Raw genomic sequence first — 19,509 nt, 5'->3', positions numbered from 1 at the left:
TGGTCTATGTACTTCCCGCGAGATATGCTTTGCCAATCGCCGCGTAGGAGTGTGTGCAGAATGAAGAAGGTACCGATTAGCCTCTGCAAATCACATCGGCTGCAACAACACCTATAGCAGAGGCAGTGGTTCTTGAGACTAAAGACGCTGAGGGTAGAGGTTTCTTTATGAGCTTCACAAGACCAACGCCTGCGATGGTTCAGCACATGAGACCTTTATATATAACAGTGGAAATTGCTGGCACTAAGGTCAGCAAGGTCATGGTCGACACAGGGGCCGCTGTCAACGTTATCACCACAAGAACCATGCATTTACTTGGGATCAAGAAAGAGAAGATCCAGTCTACATCCCTCACGCTATAGAACTTCGCGGGGACAGTCACAAAGACTTTGGGCTTATTGTTTCTACGTATCAAGGTAGGACCAGCAGAGGGAGTCTATGCTTTCTTCGTGACAGATTGTTACGCGGCCTATAGTGCAATCCTAGGGCGCGACTGGATTCACTGGAGCTATTGTGTTCCTTCAACTCTCCACCAGGAACTGGTGATGTGGAATAGGGTAACAGATCAAGCTGAGGTGATTAAAGCGGATCCTCGTCCATTCCCAGTTTCCGTGAACTATGTAGATGCCAGGTACTACTTGGAGCCAATTACTCCATTGCAGGTCAGTGGCATCGATGACAAAGGCAGCCCCACAGGGGTGACGGCCTTTGAATTGGCACAGTGGGGGCTTACGCTCGCAAAAGAAGGCTTGGAAAGGCCTGGCCATGCTGTGCCTAAACCCTTAAACGATTAATGGATTACGACCTTCTAAAGGAAGGGATAGAGGCCTTCCACTCGCTGTATGAAAGGCTATCCTTGTACCTGGTGGAAAAAGAGGCTTATGATCGTGTCGCGACCTTGGAAATTGTCAACGAGGTGTTCTCTGACCAAGAAAAAGAAGACGTGCCGTCCAATATCGAGCCAGTCCGTAAGAAGAATGGTAAGATGAGGGTCTGCGTGGACTACAGAGACCTTAATGTCGCTACGCCTAAAGACGTCTACCCCATGTCGGTCGCGGATATGTTGGTAGATGCAGTAGCAGGACATGAATTGTTATCCTTCATGGACGGAACTGCAGGGTATCACCAGATTCCGGTTGCGGAGGAAGACAGACACAAAACCGCGTTCAGTTGTCTAGGGTTCACCTGCGTTTTTGAATACGTGGTTATGCCTTTTGGACTGAAGAATGCTGGGGCAACGTATCAGAGAGCCATGAACCTGATTTTCAGCGACATCCTGGGGAAGATTTTAGAGGTTTACATTGATGACGTGGTCGTCAAGTCTAAGCAGCGCGGGGATCACATCACGGATCTCAGGAAAGTCTTCGAGCGAATGCGGCTGCACAAGCTCAAGATGAACCCCGCCAAGTGCGTTTTCGGAGTTCAAGCAGGGGATTTTCTGGGCTTCATCGTCCATCAAAGGGGTATTGAGGTCCCTGAGGATAAGGCAAGTGCAGTCATCAACGCCTCTTCCCCGCGCACAAAGAAAGAGTTACAACGATTACTAGGTAAGATCAACTTCCTGAGACGTTTCATATCTAACTCTGCAGGTAAAATCCAGCCTTTTTCCCCACTACTAAGACTACAAGGACAGAACGAGTTTGTGTGGGAACCTCAACACCAAGAGGCTTTTGACAAAATTAAGGCCTATCTGGCGAGCCCGCCAGTACTCGTTCCACCTAGAGCTGGATTTCCATTAAAGCTTTATATTTCAGCAGCTGAGGCTTCCATTGGCAGCCTACTCGCCCAGGATGATGAGGAAGGTGTCGAGCATGCCATTTTTTACCTCAGTAGGACACTGACGGATTGCAAAACCAGGTATACTCCCATGGAAAAATTGTGTCTTACATTGTACTTCTCAGCATGCAAGTTGCGACACTACAGGTTATCCTTTACCATTTGCATTATCGCTCAAACCGACCTGGTTAAGTACATGCTGTCGCGACCTATTCTGAGAGGTCGTATTGGCAAGTGGGTACTGGCCTTATCCGAATTCTCGCTACAATACGTCCCACAGAAAGCAGTGAAGGGACAAGCCATCGCAGACTTTCTAGCACATCACCCTATGTTGGATGTCCCCACAATGAAAGAGTTAGAGATAGCGACCGCAACCATAACTCGACCAGATTTGGCACGCATTCCAGAATATGCTATTTGGTATCAAGCCACAGTCTCCCTTCAACCCTGGGTATTATTTTTTGATGGCTCAAGAACAGAAACACTAGCAGGGGCAGGGATTGTTCTGGAAAACCCAGCGGGCGATCGTTTTTCTTATTCTTTCCAATTGGAGTTTAAGTGCACCAATAATCAAGCAGAGTATGAGGCCCTCATTATTGGCCTAGAGGTGTTACTGGAGCTAGGAGTAAGAGATGTCCAAGTATGCGGTGATTCTTTTCTTGTCATAAATCAACTTCAAGAGAAGTACAGGTGTGTGAGCTGCTTGCTTGTACCATATTTGAATCGCGCCATTGAACTTCTGGATCAATTCAATGACGTGGATTTGGAATATATTCCTCGCGAGCGCAACTTTGCGGCCAACGAGCTTGCTCAACTGGCTACAAGCATTACTTTGAAATATGGGGTTCGCGAGCGAATCCTGAAAGTTGAACGACGCACGCTGCCTTCTTGGCACGCGCGACCTGACCCACCAGACGATCCAGTCATCGCGGTCCTCGAACCTATTGATATAGACTCGCGCATCCCTTTGATTGCTTACCTAAAGCAACCAGACTCCGCTGCAGACAGGAACACTCATTTTCTTGCCTTAAATTACTTCCTCAGAGGCGATGAGCTGCGCCGACGCGGCGAAGATGGCATAGACTTCCGGTGTGTGTTTGGCCGCGATGCAAAGCGTTTGATGCGAGAAGCACATGTCGGCGTATGTGGAGCCCATCAAGCGGGTCCAAAGATGCGTTGGCTAATCAGGTGACATGGGTATTATTAGCCCAGCATTTTGAAAGACTGTATCACGTTCGCGAAAGGCTGTCAAGATTGCCAGGCTCATGGACCAGTTCAGCATATTCCCAATATTCCCATGCAGCCTATTATTAAACCTTGGCCTGCGCGAGGCTGCGCATTGGACTTGATTGGCATGATTCATCCTCATTCGTCACTCCAACACAAGTTCATCATCGTCGCTATGGATTTCTTCACTAAATGGGTGGAAGCTGAACCTTTGAAGGAGGCCTCTGGAGCAACCATTCGCCAATTCATCTTTCAAAATATTATATGCAGGTTTGGCGTCCCCGAGGTGTTAGTATCGGACAGGGGGGCAACATTTATGGGTGGTGACGTGGAGCAGCTCGTCAACGACTTGGGCATCCAGTTTATCCACAGCACACCTTATTATGCTCAGTCTAATGGTCAAGCAGAGGCCAGTAACAAGATTACATTACCCTACTGAAGAAGATGCTTGTTGAAAACCCTCGCCAATGGCACGAGACATTGTATGAAACGTTGTGGGCCTATCGCACTTCAAAGCGAACTCCTACTGCCACAAGGCCCTATGCACTCATGTTTGGTCATGACGCGGTTTTATCTTTGGAGATCAATGCTCACTCCCTACGCGTCCAAGATCAACATCATTTGATTGGTGAAGACTACGTCCAGGCCATGTGGCAGGAGCACGAAGACCTTAGCGGACAGCGCTTAGAGGCTTTGGACAACTTAGTGATGGAGAAGCAACGCATCGCTCGCGCCTACGATAAGAGAACTCGCGGCCGCAGTTACAAAGAGGGCGAGCTCGTTTGGAAGGCAGTCCTTCCATTTGGTGAGAAGTTGACCGGTTGTGGTAAATGGACCCCGCGCTGCGAAGGGCCCTTTGTGATTTATCGAATTCTGGAACGTGGGGCTTTTCACCTCAAAGATTTGGATGGCGACCTCCACCGCAACCCTATCAATGGTAGGTTCTTAAAGAAATACTACCCCAGCGTTTGGGAATTTGAAGATCCCCCAGATTCTTCCGTTGCTGGGACAGGGGGGCAAACATAGTGTCCCTTGGCTCGCCTCATCCCTTGTAATTAGGCCTTTTTATTGTGGCCTCGTTCACCTATCTTCGCTCCACCTACGAACACTAGGGGGGCAACACTCTATGCATAAAGGCCTTTATCGTGGCCATTATTTTTGCAGTAATTCATCTGGCAAATTTTTTGTCCATTTTTGTTCAATATCCTTGACAATATGTGTTAGGAATGTGTGTAAGGGCCTATACCAGAGGCCTTATTATATCATATTGTTTTTAGCAAATAATAAAATTTCGAATCTTTCATTCATGAAGTGGCTTTGCGGCCAAAAGCAAGACAGTGTGTTCGAGAAAATTACATTTACGATATACAAAGCCAGAAAGTGGCTAAAACAAAAAACAGGTGGATTCATGTCTTCTAAGAGCTTTCGGATCTTGCGGCAAGAAGGGTTGGTGAGATGTTCACTCTTACTCTTCCTCTCTTCACCCTCCTCTGATCTAAGTCGCAGCTGCTATCATTTATACTGGAAGAAGAGGGAAGGAAATAATCCATCGCAACCCTTCCAGTTGGTTATCCTCCGGGATGGAGACAGAATCAGCGCTGGAGTGTGACCCAGTTGCCTCACCTACCTCCAGGGGGAAAACAGAAGTCGGCTCATCAGACCCCGGAGGTAGGCCGCGGAAGAAGAACGATCGGCCTCGAGTGGCCTTTCGCCCTTCTTCGCTTTGCTCCGCGCAGAGAACTCTGAGGAGAGGGACTCCCCAGAATGTGGTGCCCCGCGTTAGGAGCTCCTCGTGTTCTTCAACCTACCCAAAACCTAGGATGTTCCATCCAGGCTTTCATAGACCAAAGACACGAAGTTGCCTGAGATTAGGCCATAAGGCCTACCAAGGCAGTGAGATTAAGCCATAAAGCCTAAGATCTAGAGGCTAAGGGCGAGATCGTATGGAGAAGATTTGAGAAATAGAAGGAAGATAAGAAAGGCTTGCAAGGTCATTTCTGGGTAAGCCATGTTTGCGTAAGTTTTCACCTTTCCAAAGTATTGATATTTATAGAGGCCTGCCTCAGTGGCCTCAACCCTTGGATATGGGCAGTTGAAGATGTTTCAACGCCATCAATGGGAATATCAATAGAATTCAATGCTGAGATCTCAGAAATGAACGAAATTGAATACGAGTGGACGAGAGAGCGGTCTCTAAGGAGGTAACTGCTCCTTTTCGAGATTATCTTTTTGAAACTGTTTTTGTGCAGTTAAAGCAAAAATTGAACAGAGCTATTGCCTACGAGATAAAAGAAATTTGGGCCAACAAAGTGGGCTAAATAATTAACTTATTGGTAGTAATATTGTTCATACAAATTAATGGGCCTAATATCAGAGGCCTAAAAGTCCCCGGCCTGCATGAGTTAAGCGGAGGAAAAGTTCATCCAGGCGAAAGCTAGCATCAGCTGCAGCTTGTGCGGCCTGTTGGGCTGCTACACGAGCTTAGGCCAGTTCATGGGTCAGCTTCTCGAAAGAGGCAAAGGGCTGCTCCAATTGAGGCTCCGCATGGGCAAGCCTAGCCGTCACATCAGTTAATTGGGCCTGAAGATCCTGAATCTAGGACCGCAGGTGGTTTCTCTCGAGAGTCAGATCCCTGATGAGATTAGCCTGGTCACCCAAGAAGTCACGCGCAGTGTCCGTCTGTTGAGCAAGAGTCTGGTAGTGTGTTTCAGTCTGCCTGGCTTGCGCGGTCACGACCGCCCTCTCATTGAGCCCTTGGGGAAGATCCTGCAGCAGCTGGTCAACCTCTTGAAATTGGTCTTCAGTTATAGCCCCCTAGCGGAGAAGTACCCTCAGATACTCCAAAACTCTCGCGGGCGAGCCAGGAATCAGAATATCAAGGCCCAGGAGGCGACGAAGGCCTTCTCTGGCATCATCTACGACCCCAGGTGGGGTCACTTCGAGCACACGAGCTAGCCGTTCTAAAGTGGAAGGAGGTGGTTGCTCAGCGACAGGAGGGGCCTCAAGAGGCTCCGCGACAGGTACTACTTCTGGCAATGGCTCAGGGTTTTCCCCTACTCCCCCGGCTTCAATGGCTTGGGGGGCAGGCTCCTGACCAACCACATCGAGGACAGGTTCAGCAGGATTCTCGGCCACTATCTCTCCGGCTATGACAACCGCTTCCTCGTTTGGAATAGCATTTGGGTCCTAGAAGGAGGCATTGTCAGAATAACCAAGCCAGGGGTTAATGATAAAACATTTTGTTAAGAGAGGTACCTCTTCAACAAGTGGCTCGCGGAGAATTGCTGTTGGCACAGGTTCCTGGGCAATCTCACCGGACGCTGGAACTGAATCAGGCGCTGCCTGTTCTAGAAGGAGGATTGTAGTTGGTTGCTCGTGGGAGGTGTCTAGGAGTGACATTCTTTCTTCAACCTCAGGCGAGCTGTCATCTATGACCTGTATTGGGACCAGAACCAACTGCATATTGTTTGCAGCATCAATTGGAGAGGGAGGATTATTAGAACCATTTGGCTCTTGGACTTGCGAACCAGACACACCTTCGCCAGCAGTTAAGGATCCTTCCCCAACTTGCCTTGATGACCTACGACGAACCTGCAGAGGAGGAGCGTTATAGAGTCATACATAACAAAACAAAACGTCATGGCTCATTTTAGATGATTATTACCAGTCGATCAGCGACTGGTTCATCTTCTGCCCATGGATCAGTCCGGGGATCAGCGCGACTGCGTTTGCGGGCTAAAGCGGCAGCAATCTATCAGGATTAAAGTAAAGTCAAAATAAGCTTCGAAGAAGATGTCAAAATTATGAGATTTTAAGACAACATCCTTATAGTTTGTGGGTCGTCGTCATCAGAGGAAGAGTCTTCGCCTTCAGGCTCTGTTACTTTTGCTTTTTGCTTGGCAGCCTGACCCGTGGCTGGAGAAGCGTCTACTGCGCAATTGCCCAATGACGGTACACGTCCCTGCTATAAACTTTGAGTTAGGAAAAAAGAGTCGGAGATGAAAGTGATTAAGAAAACAAAGAACATTCCAAGGCAATTACCTCTGGAGGGGGCTCGCGAATTAAGATTCCAGCATGAACTGAACGCGGGGCTCGCGCAGGTCGCGGAGCTGGTTCAGGTGGCGGAGATGCTGCTTCATCTTCAGGAAAGCGAGCAAGTACCTCAGTATCAGTGTCGTAGGGATATTTCAACTCTTCGAAAATGGTCGCGAAGAGCTCGTCGTCCCTTTGCCTCCAGCAATTAACAGAGACTTCCTTCCACCATTGATCATAATCTTCAGCGGTCCCATCCACGGGGACGATGTTATTAGCCCAGTCAGGGAGATCAACCAATACAAGCATGCTTTGTACTGGCGAAGGCCCAGTCAAGGGGCCAATTCTGCGCCAAGAGGTATTGTAATTCCAGGCATCGTAGAGGGGAAATGGCACCAATTGGATAAAACCAAACTGGCGAGCGAAGTGGTTGGGAGTGTAAAGCTCATAACTGAGTTCATCAGCAGCAAGCCTAATGTCTGAACAAGAGATCGCGCGGCGAAAAGCGCGCGATCACTATAATTAGGAGCCCCAGGAAGGAACCCATTTTCAAGAGGAGTGGGGAATCTCCTATTGAGTACTAAGTCGCAGTAAGGCATTTCGTGCAGGAGATACAAATATGAGAAACACTCAGAATAGGGTGGGGATGTGTACCTCGCCTCGCGACAAAGCCATTGACCAAGAAGGGCGTCAGCCGGTGGTAGCAGTGAAATATCGTCGCGGCGGAAGAATGGAAAGTAAGTTTGAATCCAGAAATCAAGGATCCAAAAAGGGCCAGAAATGCTAGTCTCGAAAGGATGCATGGTGGCCTGGTATAGAGTACGGTAAAGGGCACCCAACACTGGTTGTCCTAACCCCACGCGGCGGCCGTTGTAGAGGGCTGTAGCCAGGAAAGTCCAAGGACCAGTGGGCTTATTGGCGGAGATACAGAAGATGAACATGCAGAGCCAATACTCCAGAAAAGCAATGCCACCAGTCGCATTGTGTTCTTTGCCGTAATAGGCCAGCTACCGCGGATAGGAGCTGCTATGAACGCCACGACCAATTTGGGCCATGGTTGATGAGAAGTTGTCAGAATCGAATTGGCCATGCAGATAGGGCTCACCATCGATGGGCAATCCAGTAATGGTAAGAATATCCAATAATGTAATACTCATTTGGCCAAATCGAAAATCAAAGGTGTTGGTGGCAGTATTCCAAAAGCAAAGGAAGGCAGCGAGTGGTGAGCGATTGCCACCACGAGGAAGGCGAAAGCATAAATCAATAGTTTGGGTAATACCTGCTGCGTTCCAGCGAGCCAAATCTTGTGCTCTCACTTCGCGATACCAGGAAAACTCATCTGCGCTAATTTTGGATGGCCAATGCCCTATTTTTGCCCGATGTTTCTGCGCACCCCAACTACTGAAATCTCCAGGGGTCCTCCGGAGGACCTGAATGGGTCGACGAATAGGTAGGCTATAGAGGACGATAGCGTCGGCCGGGATGGAATCTCGCGGTGCTGGACCCAGTCCGGCGTGACGATTGGGAAGCCTGCGAAGCAGAGGTCTCTAGACGGAAGTATGAATGTGACAGCGGGCACCGATGTTGGTTCCCCAAGTGTGAGCGACGTTCTCGTCAAGTTCTTCTTCCTGATCGATAATCATTTTCTTTGGGGGAGCCATTTCTGGGTTTCTGCAAAAGATATTATGGAAGAGGGTTTCTGGGTTTAGGAGACTAAAAGAGTTTCTGATGTGACAGGTCTGAAGTGGCTGCGGGATTTAAATAAAAGATTTTGTGAGGGAAACGATGCAACGAAAAGACGTTTTGCCAAGCGAATAGACGCAACCCTCATTAATGATATCGTTTCGGTCATTAGACATGTTGTTTTAGTCCCCTTCAATCAGTTACATTCTCGCGGGCCCGATTTCGGGGCCTGGGGGCAATGTTTGAGCCCAAAATTAATTTTGGCAAGATCCTTTAGTGGATTTAGCATAGCAGGCCGATACCTGCGGCCCAAAAATAAGTCTACTTGGAATTGGGTTACAGCTTCACCCATTCAGAAACCCATAAGGAAAATGAGCCCTTCTTGGAGTCAGGTAGCGAAGATTGAATAGGAAACTTCAATCAATAATCCTTCTATGGTAGGAACAGTCAAAACCCTAGGTATAAATACCAGGTTTCAAGGACAAATCAAGGACAATTCTCAATTCAACTAATCTCTACGATTATCAAGCCTCCCCGGAGCAAACCTTCAACCTAGTTGAAGCCCGGCGACCGTACTTCTAGTCCTAGTCTCCCCTGGAGCCGACTGTTAGTGCTACTGCCACCGATACTCCCAGCGAAGCAAGGGTAACGCCCTCGCAACCCAGCGAAGCTAAAGTCACTCTTTAGCAAACCCTGTGCTTTCCCCAAACTTCCCAGTGATTTCTCTGCTCAACCTACAACGTTGAGTATTGATTCGGTGACGCGAAGAGATCCACAACCAAAGCCCTCACCCGTAAGGCAAGAAGTCCTTTCTCGGAAGGCAGAGAAAAGAGCCTTGTGACGAGGTTGGTGCTCACCTCGTCCGCAATGCTTGAAGAAGAAGTCAGGTCAAGGGATTCCCCGACGACTGCACCCCACGGTGCTGGCACGCCTGCGCACACGCTCAAAAGAGACAGTTTGTACCATACTGGTTTTTGTGTCAAACAGTGGCCTCAGATTCTGTACGCTGTCGTGGTCCAGATCATCCCTCATCAGATCGCGAGCTCTTTTAGATCGATGGGTGTTCCTGATCTCGATCCTGTTCAACTTCTTGAGCTTCTTCGCTACGTGATCCATGTCCCTTCTGAGCACCACCACCGTGATACCACCCTGGGTACGGGAGGTGGTACATGAGGCAGTATGTGGGACCCGATGCAGACGGTGAGGAGCTCGTAGGTGGTGGCAGAGGTGGAATTAGGCTCTGTTAATGTTAGAAACCGAAGGCTCTAATTAACGTTAAAGAGAAAGGAGAGAGAGAGAGAGAGAGATAACACCGACTTTGGGGGACTCTACATCCACTTAAAGCTTTACTATGTGTCGGGCCTTGAGGCTCAACAAGATTACAAGAGTTGTAATGGGATGGCTATCTAAGTGGGTGGAGGTCCCTTTTATAAGTAAGGGAGCCTCCCCTCTTACACTTGTTTTCCAATGTGGGACTCAAAAACAACTATTCTAGTCTAGAAAGTATGTTGTTGAAGGCAACTTGGCAAGGTTGGGAACTTGGCTTCCCGACAAGCTCTTGAGCACTTTCGACCATCGTGGCGTAGTTTGGACGTTGGGCTACGAGATGCATATCGTCGTTGGGTCCCACCATGGCTTGTGGGCCCCCCACGAGGGTGTTGTTTATGCTTGGTGACATAGATATTAGCCTTGTTAGTAGAGGTATCTACAGGCTCTGAATGTGAAACCTTCTGCAGCTTCGAATTCTCATTTGCTGCAAGGTTTTAAAGGAACTCAATATTCTAGGTGCTAGTTTAGTACCATGCCAGTAATTCAAAAGAAGAATGTTGCGCTTAATTTCTTGGGTTTTTATTAGTTTCAAATTAACTCTAGTATTTGTGGTTCATTTTGCTGATAATACCATGCGTAAACAATAAGCATTAGGCCTTGAATTATTTGAAGGACGTTGACATTTGGAAAAAGAGTTGACCTAAGCCATGAAAATGGTCCTGGGAGGAATTTTCACGTATTGACTAAGCTTGAAATCTTACAAAATTGTAATGGCTTGTGTCATACTTATTACCCTTGAAGCACGTATTTTAATATAGCTTGTGATACAACTTGATACAACTTTTGATATGTTGGTGAGCCGTGGCCTGTTGGTTAGCTAGCCTAACTAACACTGTGGAGGTCACGGGTTCAAATCTCACTGACATCAGGGATGGGGTGGGGTGGGGAGTTACATTGTCGTCCAGAGTCAAAAAAAAAAACTTTTGATATAGCTTGATGTGGCGGTCCCGGTTCCTGAGGGTGAATGAAACAAAATTGAGTGAGAATATTTTTGTTGCTACAACTTTGATACACCGTTAATGCAACCTGACTTGGAGAGGTCGGCCCCAAGGGTGATTTGAGATCAAATGGAGTGAACATGTGTTTTGTTGATACAGCTTGACGTGGCAAGGCCGAACCCCGAGGATGATTTGATTGTAATACCCGAAAATTCGTTATTAATTTCTTAAAATTTTCGGGAATTAATAAAGTGTTCTTTAGTATAATTTTGTGGTTCGAGGGTTAAACGAAAATGTTTCGGACGAATAATTACTCGAAACGTTTTATTTTCGAGCGGTAAAAGAGTTAACTTTTATTCGTTGAGTTTCTCTGAAAACTTCCTTCAAGGAAATCGTAGAACGCGTCGATACAAGTTCGTGGATATGCGGAACGTGAAAATTGGAGTTCGTATGAAAAACTTATGGCCATTGGAAAAAAATTTCATTTTAGTATAAATAGGAAAAAAATCCCGAAAAATTCATAAGTTTCCAAAAAAGGAAACTTTCCGGAAAATTCCGGAAACTCTCTCAGCCATCCCCGACCCCGACCCATCTCACTTTTCTGGCGACCTATGGTGGCGAACCCGACCCAGACCGACTCGCCCGGTCATGCGCTACCGACCTATGGTAGCGGTTTGCTCCGGCATGCACCGTAAATGGAGATCGAAGGACGGCGACGGTGGCGTTTTTGGACCCGGTCGGATTTTCAGATTCCGGCGGAAGCTGAGCTCAAGACTAGTCAAGTTGGGACGCTCTCCTCCTCTAGATCACAACCATGGCAACCTTGAAACACGATTCAAAGTGTGGTGGCCGGAATCACGATTTGAAGTTCAACGGTCTAGATTTCTCGGGCTTGTTCAAGCTTGATCTAGGCCTAATTAGTCTTAGCTCTAGGTATGAAAGTTACTCCTCTCATCAATATCTACATTCTAGACGGTTGATTTAATCTAGTTTTCAGTTTGGCCAGTGGCGGTGCACCGCCCCCTGTAGCGGAGCTTGGCGGTGTTTCCGACCATATCAGGGGCAGTTTCTGGTTTTATATATCATCTACTCGTCGATATAGACATTTTGATATATAATACGTAATTTTTGGAGATCATATGAACTTGTTAGGGTTTTTACGTTTTTTGATCGTCTTGATTTTTTATCCATGAGGAGCCTGCCGTCCGATCAACTTGTAGTTTTGATATATTGACCGTAGGAGTGTTCCGGAGATTTTGGGTAGTCTAGGATGAAGTTCCGCCTTAATTGGCGTTACTTTCGGGTTTTAGTTCAAACGGGGGTTTTGAACTTTTATCGCTTTGTGATTCGTACGTGTATTAAAATGTGACCTTGTTGTGATTAGGGGCTTAACGATGTTGATTTGGGAGTACTGTTGTGATTTTGTTCTTGTCTCGATCTGTGCGTGAAGATGCAGCGGGATTTAGAGGTGAGTAAATCTCACGTGGTTCGTTTATGAACCAAGTTATATTATGGTTCGGTTTAATTGCTAAAATGTGAAATTATTTTATGGAAATAAAGATTTGTTTTTAAATAGGATTAAATTCAATTTACTCTCCTGAACTTTAGGCCTAAAATCAGATTGGTCCCTCTTTCTGAAAATCGATTACGATGGTCCCTATACTCTCAAATGACATCACCCGAGTCCAAAATTTGAATTTGGCTCGAAACATGACGTCAGCTGCTGAGTTGGAGCCGACATGGGGGCCCACAATGAGGGCAAAATGGACATTTCAAATTTTTCTAATTTTTTCTCTCTTTTTTAAATTTTTTTCTCTATATTCTCTCTCTCCCCCCAATCTGCTCTCTCTCTCTCTCCCCTCTCTCTCCCTGATCTGCTCTCTCTCTCTCCTCTCGGATTCGGCCCAAGCCTGAACACTGGACTTTCTCTACCCGAAACTGGCGAACGACCGGCCGTCTCTCTTCGCGCTCCGCCTCTTCTTCCTCCTCTTCCCCTTCTCCTTCTTCCTCCTCTTCTTGCTCGTCCTGTCTCTCTCATCGCTCGCTTCGGATCCACTAGAAGATTCCAGAAGCTCGTACGGCTTCGGCTGGGGCCGTACGTCCTCTTGCTCCTCCGGCGGTGGCTCAGGTTTGAAGTACGAGGCAACGGCGTCGTTTATGACGGAGAGGTTGGTGGTGAAGCTGGTGTTGGAAAGCCATTGAGGGACGTTTGAGACTTGCTGAGAGGCGGCTATGACTGGGAACAGCGATGGCGACGGCGACTGCTTCGCTTCTTCTTCCGACGGCCTGTCGTCGTCCATGTTTTCTGATCGAAATATTTGAACTGGAAATCGGAGAGCGCACCTTCACTGTGATTTCTACTAGTAATCCGAGGGTGAGGACGTGGTCGAGGTTCTTGGCCACGTCGGCGACGATGCGTCGGACGGGGCGCTCGTAGAGGGAGGGGGAGGCGGCGGCGATCCAGACGGCTGATCGGAGCATCTGGGAGAGAGAGAGAGACAGAGAGAGAGCAGGTCGGGGAGAGAGAGAGAATATAGAGAAAAAAATTAAAACAAGAGAGAAAAAATTAGAAAAATTTGAAATGTCCATTTTGCCCTCATTGTGGGCCCCCATGTCGGCTCCAACTCAGCAGCTGACGTCATGTTTCGAGCCAAATTCAAATTTTGGACTCAGGTGATGTCATTTGAGAGTATAGGGACCATCGTAATCGATTTTCAGAAAGAGGGACCAATCTGATTTTAGGCCTAAAGTTCAGGGGAGTAAACTGAATTTAATCCTTTCAAATAATATGAACTTGTTCGGAAACAGTTCGTGGGTAAATAAAATGAGATTTTAAGTGTAAAAATGATTTTCTTGAGTTTTGCGATTGTGAACTATAGTTGGTATTAGTGGCATCCCTGAGCGGATGACTACGTATATATATATATATTTACATGGAATATATATCTGGATGGTGTGATTTTGTGAGAAGTATAATAATTGTGATTTTATTTGGATTATTATTTTGAGCATTTACTCTTTTCGGGAATGCAATATATCATGTAATTGATTGATGTGATTGTTAAAGAATATTTGAGTTTGGAATTGGTTTTAGATTGTAAAACTGAGTATTGTATAGAGTACAATTTCGCTATGGTGTTCATTGTTGGGTTGTGGGACCTGAATTCGGAGGAAAACAATAGACTTTGAGAATGTTGATTTATATTGTTTTCAAAGGTACCGTGGAGTTATGTACGTAGTAACATTTTTGGGTCGAGTGACCTCTTTAAATGTTTTTGGTCTGAGGACCTATTGTCACAGTGGTGATTGAGTTGAGTGTAACATTTTGAGTCATGTCGATTTTTTAAATGTTCTGGTCTGAGGACCTATTGTCATAGTGGTGATTGAGTTGAGTGTAACATTTTGAGTCATGTGGACTTTTTAAACGTTCCAATCTGAGGACCTTTTGTCACATTGGTGATGAGGCAAGGAAATTGGGAACTACGCCTTTGATCGAGTGAGTGGTTACGATCAGTTAGAGCTCTAGTCTGTCTGCCGAGATACAGCTTGGGGGATGATTTTGTGTTATCGTGCTCATGAGTACGTATTTATAAAAGAGAGTTTCGGGTGTTTCTTTCTTTTATAGTACATGACAGACATTGATTCTTATGAAATTGTGGAGGTGTTTTGGTTGCTTTAATTTACTCTTGATTTTGAGAAATTATTGAGCAGGTGTTGATTGAGTCATTTTAATGGAGTTAAAGGGGTGATATTTGGCTTTACCATGAGTTGTTTGATTTATTTATTTATTTAATTATCTATTTCTCTTTTTCATTTCTATTGTTTGATTTTAAGTAATCTCCTTAACTAAACTATATGCAGGGATTACTATGATTTATATCGATTGATTTTAATGTAATCTCCTAAACTAAACTATATGCAGGAATTACTATGATTTCTATTTTGGTTTGTGTGCTTTTGGTGATCTCTTGAACTAATTTTCTATGCATGGATTACTAGTTTTATTTAGTTTAATTGAGAAATGCTTTCTGTCAAGAGAAACGAAAAATGAATTCTTGGATTTGTAGTTGAAATTTCAATTGTTGTGAGTTGTCGCGGTGGTGACATGTGTTTCCTTAAAAAGAAAAGGATTTAATGTTGAAATTAATCATTATGTTTGTAAACACGGAAATCCTGCAACGAATGAAAGGACACGTGTACAAAATAATATATTTTTATTAATGAACTTGAGGGTTACAATCTCTGTAGATTCTCTTTCACAAGAATCTCCTCTGATTTGATCTCTGACGTTGATTTGATCCAAGGGTGGCGAGCACTTGATCTTGAATCGAACGGTTGTAGTGTGAACTTCTTGCTATGTTGACGATTTGAGGAAGACGATTGACCAAGGGCTGTAGAAGCTTGATCTTGATCAGATTTAGGCCACAAGTCGTGTCACGTGGTGAGCGTTCTTCGGCTTTGGTAGGGGACGAACCGGCACGTGTGTTTGGTGCTTGTTGATTCTCCACGAGCTTGATGAAGAACTTGTAGAGGATTTACTTTGTTGAAGACGACGGATGATCAAGGGCTATAGAGGCTTGATCTTGATCAGACTTGAACCACGAGAAGTGTCACGTGGCGAGTATGGCTTTGATGGCGGATGAACTGGCACGTTTGCTTGGTGCTTGTTGATTTTCCGCGAGTTTGACAACTTCTGAGCTTGCAGGTGATTTCCCTTGTTTGTCTGAAGTTGGTGAGGTGAAGAGACCGACTATTTGGCAGCTTGATGGTTCTTCACGAGCTTGGGAGACTTCTGAGGTTTGGAGAGGTTTCTTCCGTCTGCTTGCGTCTGTCTCTGTCTATCGTCGTCCCCCCTATCTTGATTTGAGAGGGGGTATTTATAGTGTCGGCGTCTCTCTCAATTTGGAATGCCTTGATGACACGTAATTAATTGCATTTTCCTTAATGACATAATCAAATCAATCAGCCTTAATTAACTGATTTAATCACGACCATTAAGGAATTAGCCAATCAATTTGATGGCTGATTTTAATTGTTTTTCCTTAATAACATAATCAAATCAATCAGCGTTAATTAACTGATTTAATCACGACTATTAAGAAATTAGCCAATCAATTTGATGGCTGATTTTAATTGTATTTCATTAATAGCATAATCAAATCAATCAGCTTTAATTAATTGATTTAATCACGACTATTAAGGAATTAGCCAATCAATTTGATGACTGATTTTCATCTTGATTATCAATTTAAATAAATTGACATCCAATCAGCAGACGAAATTTAATACTTGATTTGACTTGGAATCAATTGATTTAATTTGATTGATCCACTTTAATATCAATTGATTTAGCCGAAACAAATTCATTTATTGCCGTCGGGCCTTTCATGTGTCGCCAAGTGTCGCTCTCTGAGTCTGCGTGATTTTGCTTACTCACCAGCCACATGCACATTTCGTAGGACCCACATGCCGACTATGTTTGTTCGGTCATAATTCCAAGTGTTGACCGAATTATTTAATGAATTTTATTTTCAATAAATTTTTGGTGTCTACAATGTTGATTTGATGTCCTTGTGTTGAAAATGAGAGTTTGTGGTTATTTTGGTTTACTCATTCGAGCTTGCAAAAGCTTACCGGGTTTGTTGTTTCAACCCGGTACACTATTCCATTGTGTAGGGGTTACAGGAGGTTAGAATATCGTTTAATCGTCATCAAAGCTGAGGTGTACTTTTTGTAGCATGGACGTAGAAGGGCACTCTTAGTTTTAATCTTCCGCTGTTAGGTTCATAATTACCTAGTAATTATTCCCCTAATCTTATAATTTTGTTTAACCTTTTATGTTTATTTATATATATTTATTATGTTTTCCTTATCATGCTAGAAAATGATGAAGAATCTTGGAAATGCACTAAAAAGTCAATTTTAGCACATTTTCCTACTCCATCTAGAAGAAACCAAGCTAGGGAAGGAAGGAGGAGCAGCAGACTGAACAAATGAACTCGAAATGAGTTCAAACTTTCCAGATCCATTCTAGACATCCTAAGGATCATTTCATATGAAGAGTGCAAGAGCTAGTTCGGAGTGGAAGGCCTTCAAAAGATCGGCCCAAATTTTTTACTAAAAGACAAAAACTGTAAAACCGGACCTGTACAGATTCCGGTAGCAGTTCCGGCCAAACCAAGGTGAACTAAGCTCTGAAATTTTACCAGGATGATCTACACTCATGAAGGAACATTTGGCATGAAGAAGTTAAAGGCCAATTCCGAAGTCTCGGTGGAGATTCAATTGAAGGAAGAAAGGAGAAGAAAGTGCTCAAACGGACAAAAAATGGGTCAACAGTGGTCAACGCCGGAATCCGGACATTTCCGGCCGAGTTGGCCGGCCAAGAACATGTGTGGAGGACAAGGAAGAGCTGACTAGGGTTAGAGACTTTAGGTGGGAAGACTTTAGGTCTAGGTTATTTTGAAATTCAAAATTTGAAAGATGACAAGTGGTCTCATTCTTACACCTTACACCTTTGTCTCCCATTTATTACCTTGTTCCCTTACACAATGACCCCTCTACCCTTACTTTTTCTCCTCCACCAAAATATATATGGGCTTTTTAGGTCATTTCTATGTGGAGTTAAAGACTAGATCCACATTTTGTGCTTACACATTTGTCAATCACATCTAGCCCTTCATTTCTTTTGATCTCCACCCTTGATTTGAATTTCCATAGCCTTTAAATAGCCAATTCTCTCTCCTCAAAATGGTGCATCCCCTTGGCTCCCTCATTTTGGAGCATCAAAATCTCTCTTTTCTCTAGTTTTAGGTTAGTTTTTCATACCTTGTACATAGTTGTTTAAGTTTGTGTGAGAAATAGGTGTGTAGGCACTTGGGTTTCACCAAAACCGAAGTTACTACACACTCTAAATCAATCACAACACTTACTTTCACATATCCAAGCCCTTGTTCTTCCTTGTTCTTGAGTTTTGTGGATGTGTATGGTGTTTTGGGACGTAGAAGGGTACTCTTAGTTTTAATCTTCCGCTGTGTGGTGAGAGTGGTGGGTGTGTTTACATATTGAATTGTTGTTCAGTTTAATTTGTAAACTCTCTGTAATGTAATATGTGACTCTAAAGAATGAGTCGGTATTGACATTTGTGAGCTTGGGTTGTTTTGTTGCTTAATTTAATGAAAAAATTTCTATGTGCTTATTGTTAATTGTTGAGTTATCGCGTTTTGGATTTTGAATATCTTTATCCAAAATTCAGGGTGTGACATTGACACAGCTTGAGTAAAAATGTGTTTTATTGATATAGGATACATATTTGATATAGCTTGACATGACGGGTCGGAGCCCCGAAGATGATCTAGGACAAAATTTAGTGAAACGTGTACTGTTGATACAACTTGATACACTTTTGAAACAGCTTGAGGTGGTGGACCTGGGCCCGAGGGTGATTTGGAAAAAAAAAATTTGAGTGAAAATGGGTTTTGTTATTACAGCTTTGATATAGTTAGACATGACGAGCCCAGACCCCAAGGGTGATTTTGGGACAAATTTGAGTGAAAATGTGCTTTGTTGATACAATTTTAATATAGTTTTGATATACTTCACGTGGCGGCTCAGGTCCCGAGGGTGATTTAGGATAAAATTTAGTGAAATTGTGTTTTGTTGAAACAATTTGACGTGGCGGACCTGGGCTTTGAGGGTGATTTAAAACAAATTTGAGTGAAAATGTGTTAAGTTAATATAGTTTGATACAGCTTGACATGGAGGACTCGAGCTCCAATGGTGATTGGGACAAAATTTAATTAAAATGTGTTTTGTTGATATAGCTTCAATACACTTTTTATATAACTTGATGTAGAGAATTCGGGCCCCGAGGATTATTTGAGACAAAATTTGGTGAAAATGTGTTTTATTAATACAAGTTTGATACACTTCTGATAACTTGATACAGCTTGACGTATTGAACCCAGACCCCAAAGGTGATTTGGAACAAAATTGAATGAAAATATGTTTTAATTGATACATTTTTGATACAGCTAACGTGGTGGGCCATTGTCTTAAGTAAGTAGACATCTTTTATAAATAAGAATTTTTTTTTTTTTTATCGGACATAAGAATAGTTTAGGGGTTATGCCCGTTTGCCCAAAATCATGAGGTATTTTGCCCAATCAATCAACCACGTTGGTATTTGCCCCAAGTACACAAACTTTAGGGGAAAAGACTCCTAAGGGTAGTCCTTTTTTGGGTAGTGCCAAATATATCATATGCTGACTTTTGAGTCCAAAATTCACTTTTTCTTAGAAAAACCTGTTCAAACTTTTGAGAAAAACAAAACTAGCCTTCAACATACCCAAGTTTTTCACCTAACGGCTCCCTGCCTAACAGTTACTTTAATAGGCGGAATCACTGCTGCTTGTTTCTATCCTAAGCTGAGGCAAATTTTCTAAGAAACAGAGAATCTGAACTTAAAGATAGAACGGGATACAAGCCTAACATAGTAATAACAATAGCATAAACTAGAAATAAC

General features: G+C 44.3%; 1 protein-coding gene across 1 annotated transcript; it reads left to right on the top strand.

Moving 5' to 3' along the window:
- The first annotated feature begins 3,447 nt into the window (after nucleotides 1-3,447).
- Nucleotides 3,448-4,029, top strand: LOC133723241 (uncharacterized). The gene has a single exon (XM_062150058.1). It carries the CDS (start codon nucleotides 3,448-3,450, stop codon nucleotides 4,027-4,029), a length of 582 nt encoding a protein of 193 aa, XP_062006042.1.
- Nucleotides 4,030-19,509: the final 15,480 nt, after the last annotated feature.

The sequence above is a fragment of the Rosa rugosa genome, chromosome 7, assembly GCF_958449725.1.
Source record: "Rosa rugosa chromosome 7, drRosRugo1.1, whole genome shotgun sequence".
In the NCBI taxonomy this organism is placed as follows: domain Eukaryota; kingdom Viridiplantae; phylum Streptophyta; class Magnoliopsida; order Rosales; family Rosaceae; genus Rosa; species Rosa rugosa.
This window is presented reverse-complemented; position numbering and strand designations above follow the sequence as displayed.

Excerpts from the sequence above, each read along its gene's own strand:
- LOC133723241 (XM_062150058.1), top strand. The coding sequence starts at position 3,448 with ATGCTTGTTGAAAACCCTCGCCAATGGCACGAGACATTGTATGAAACG.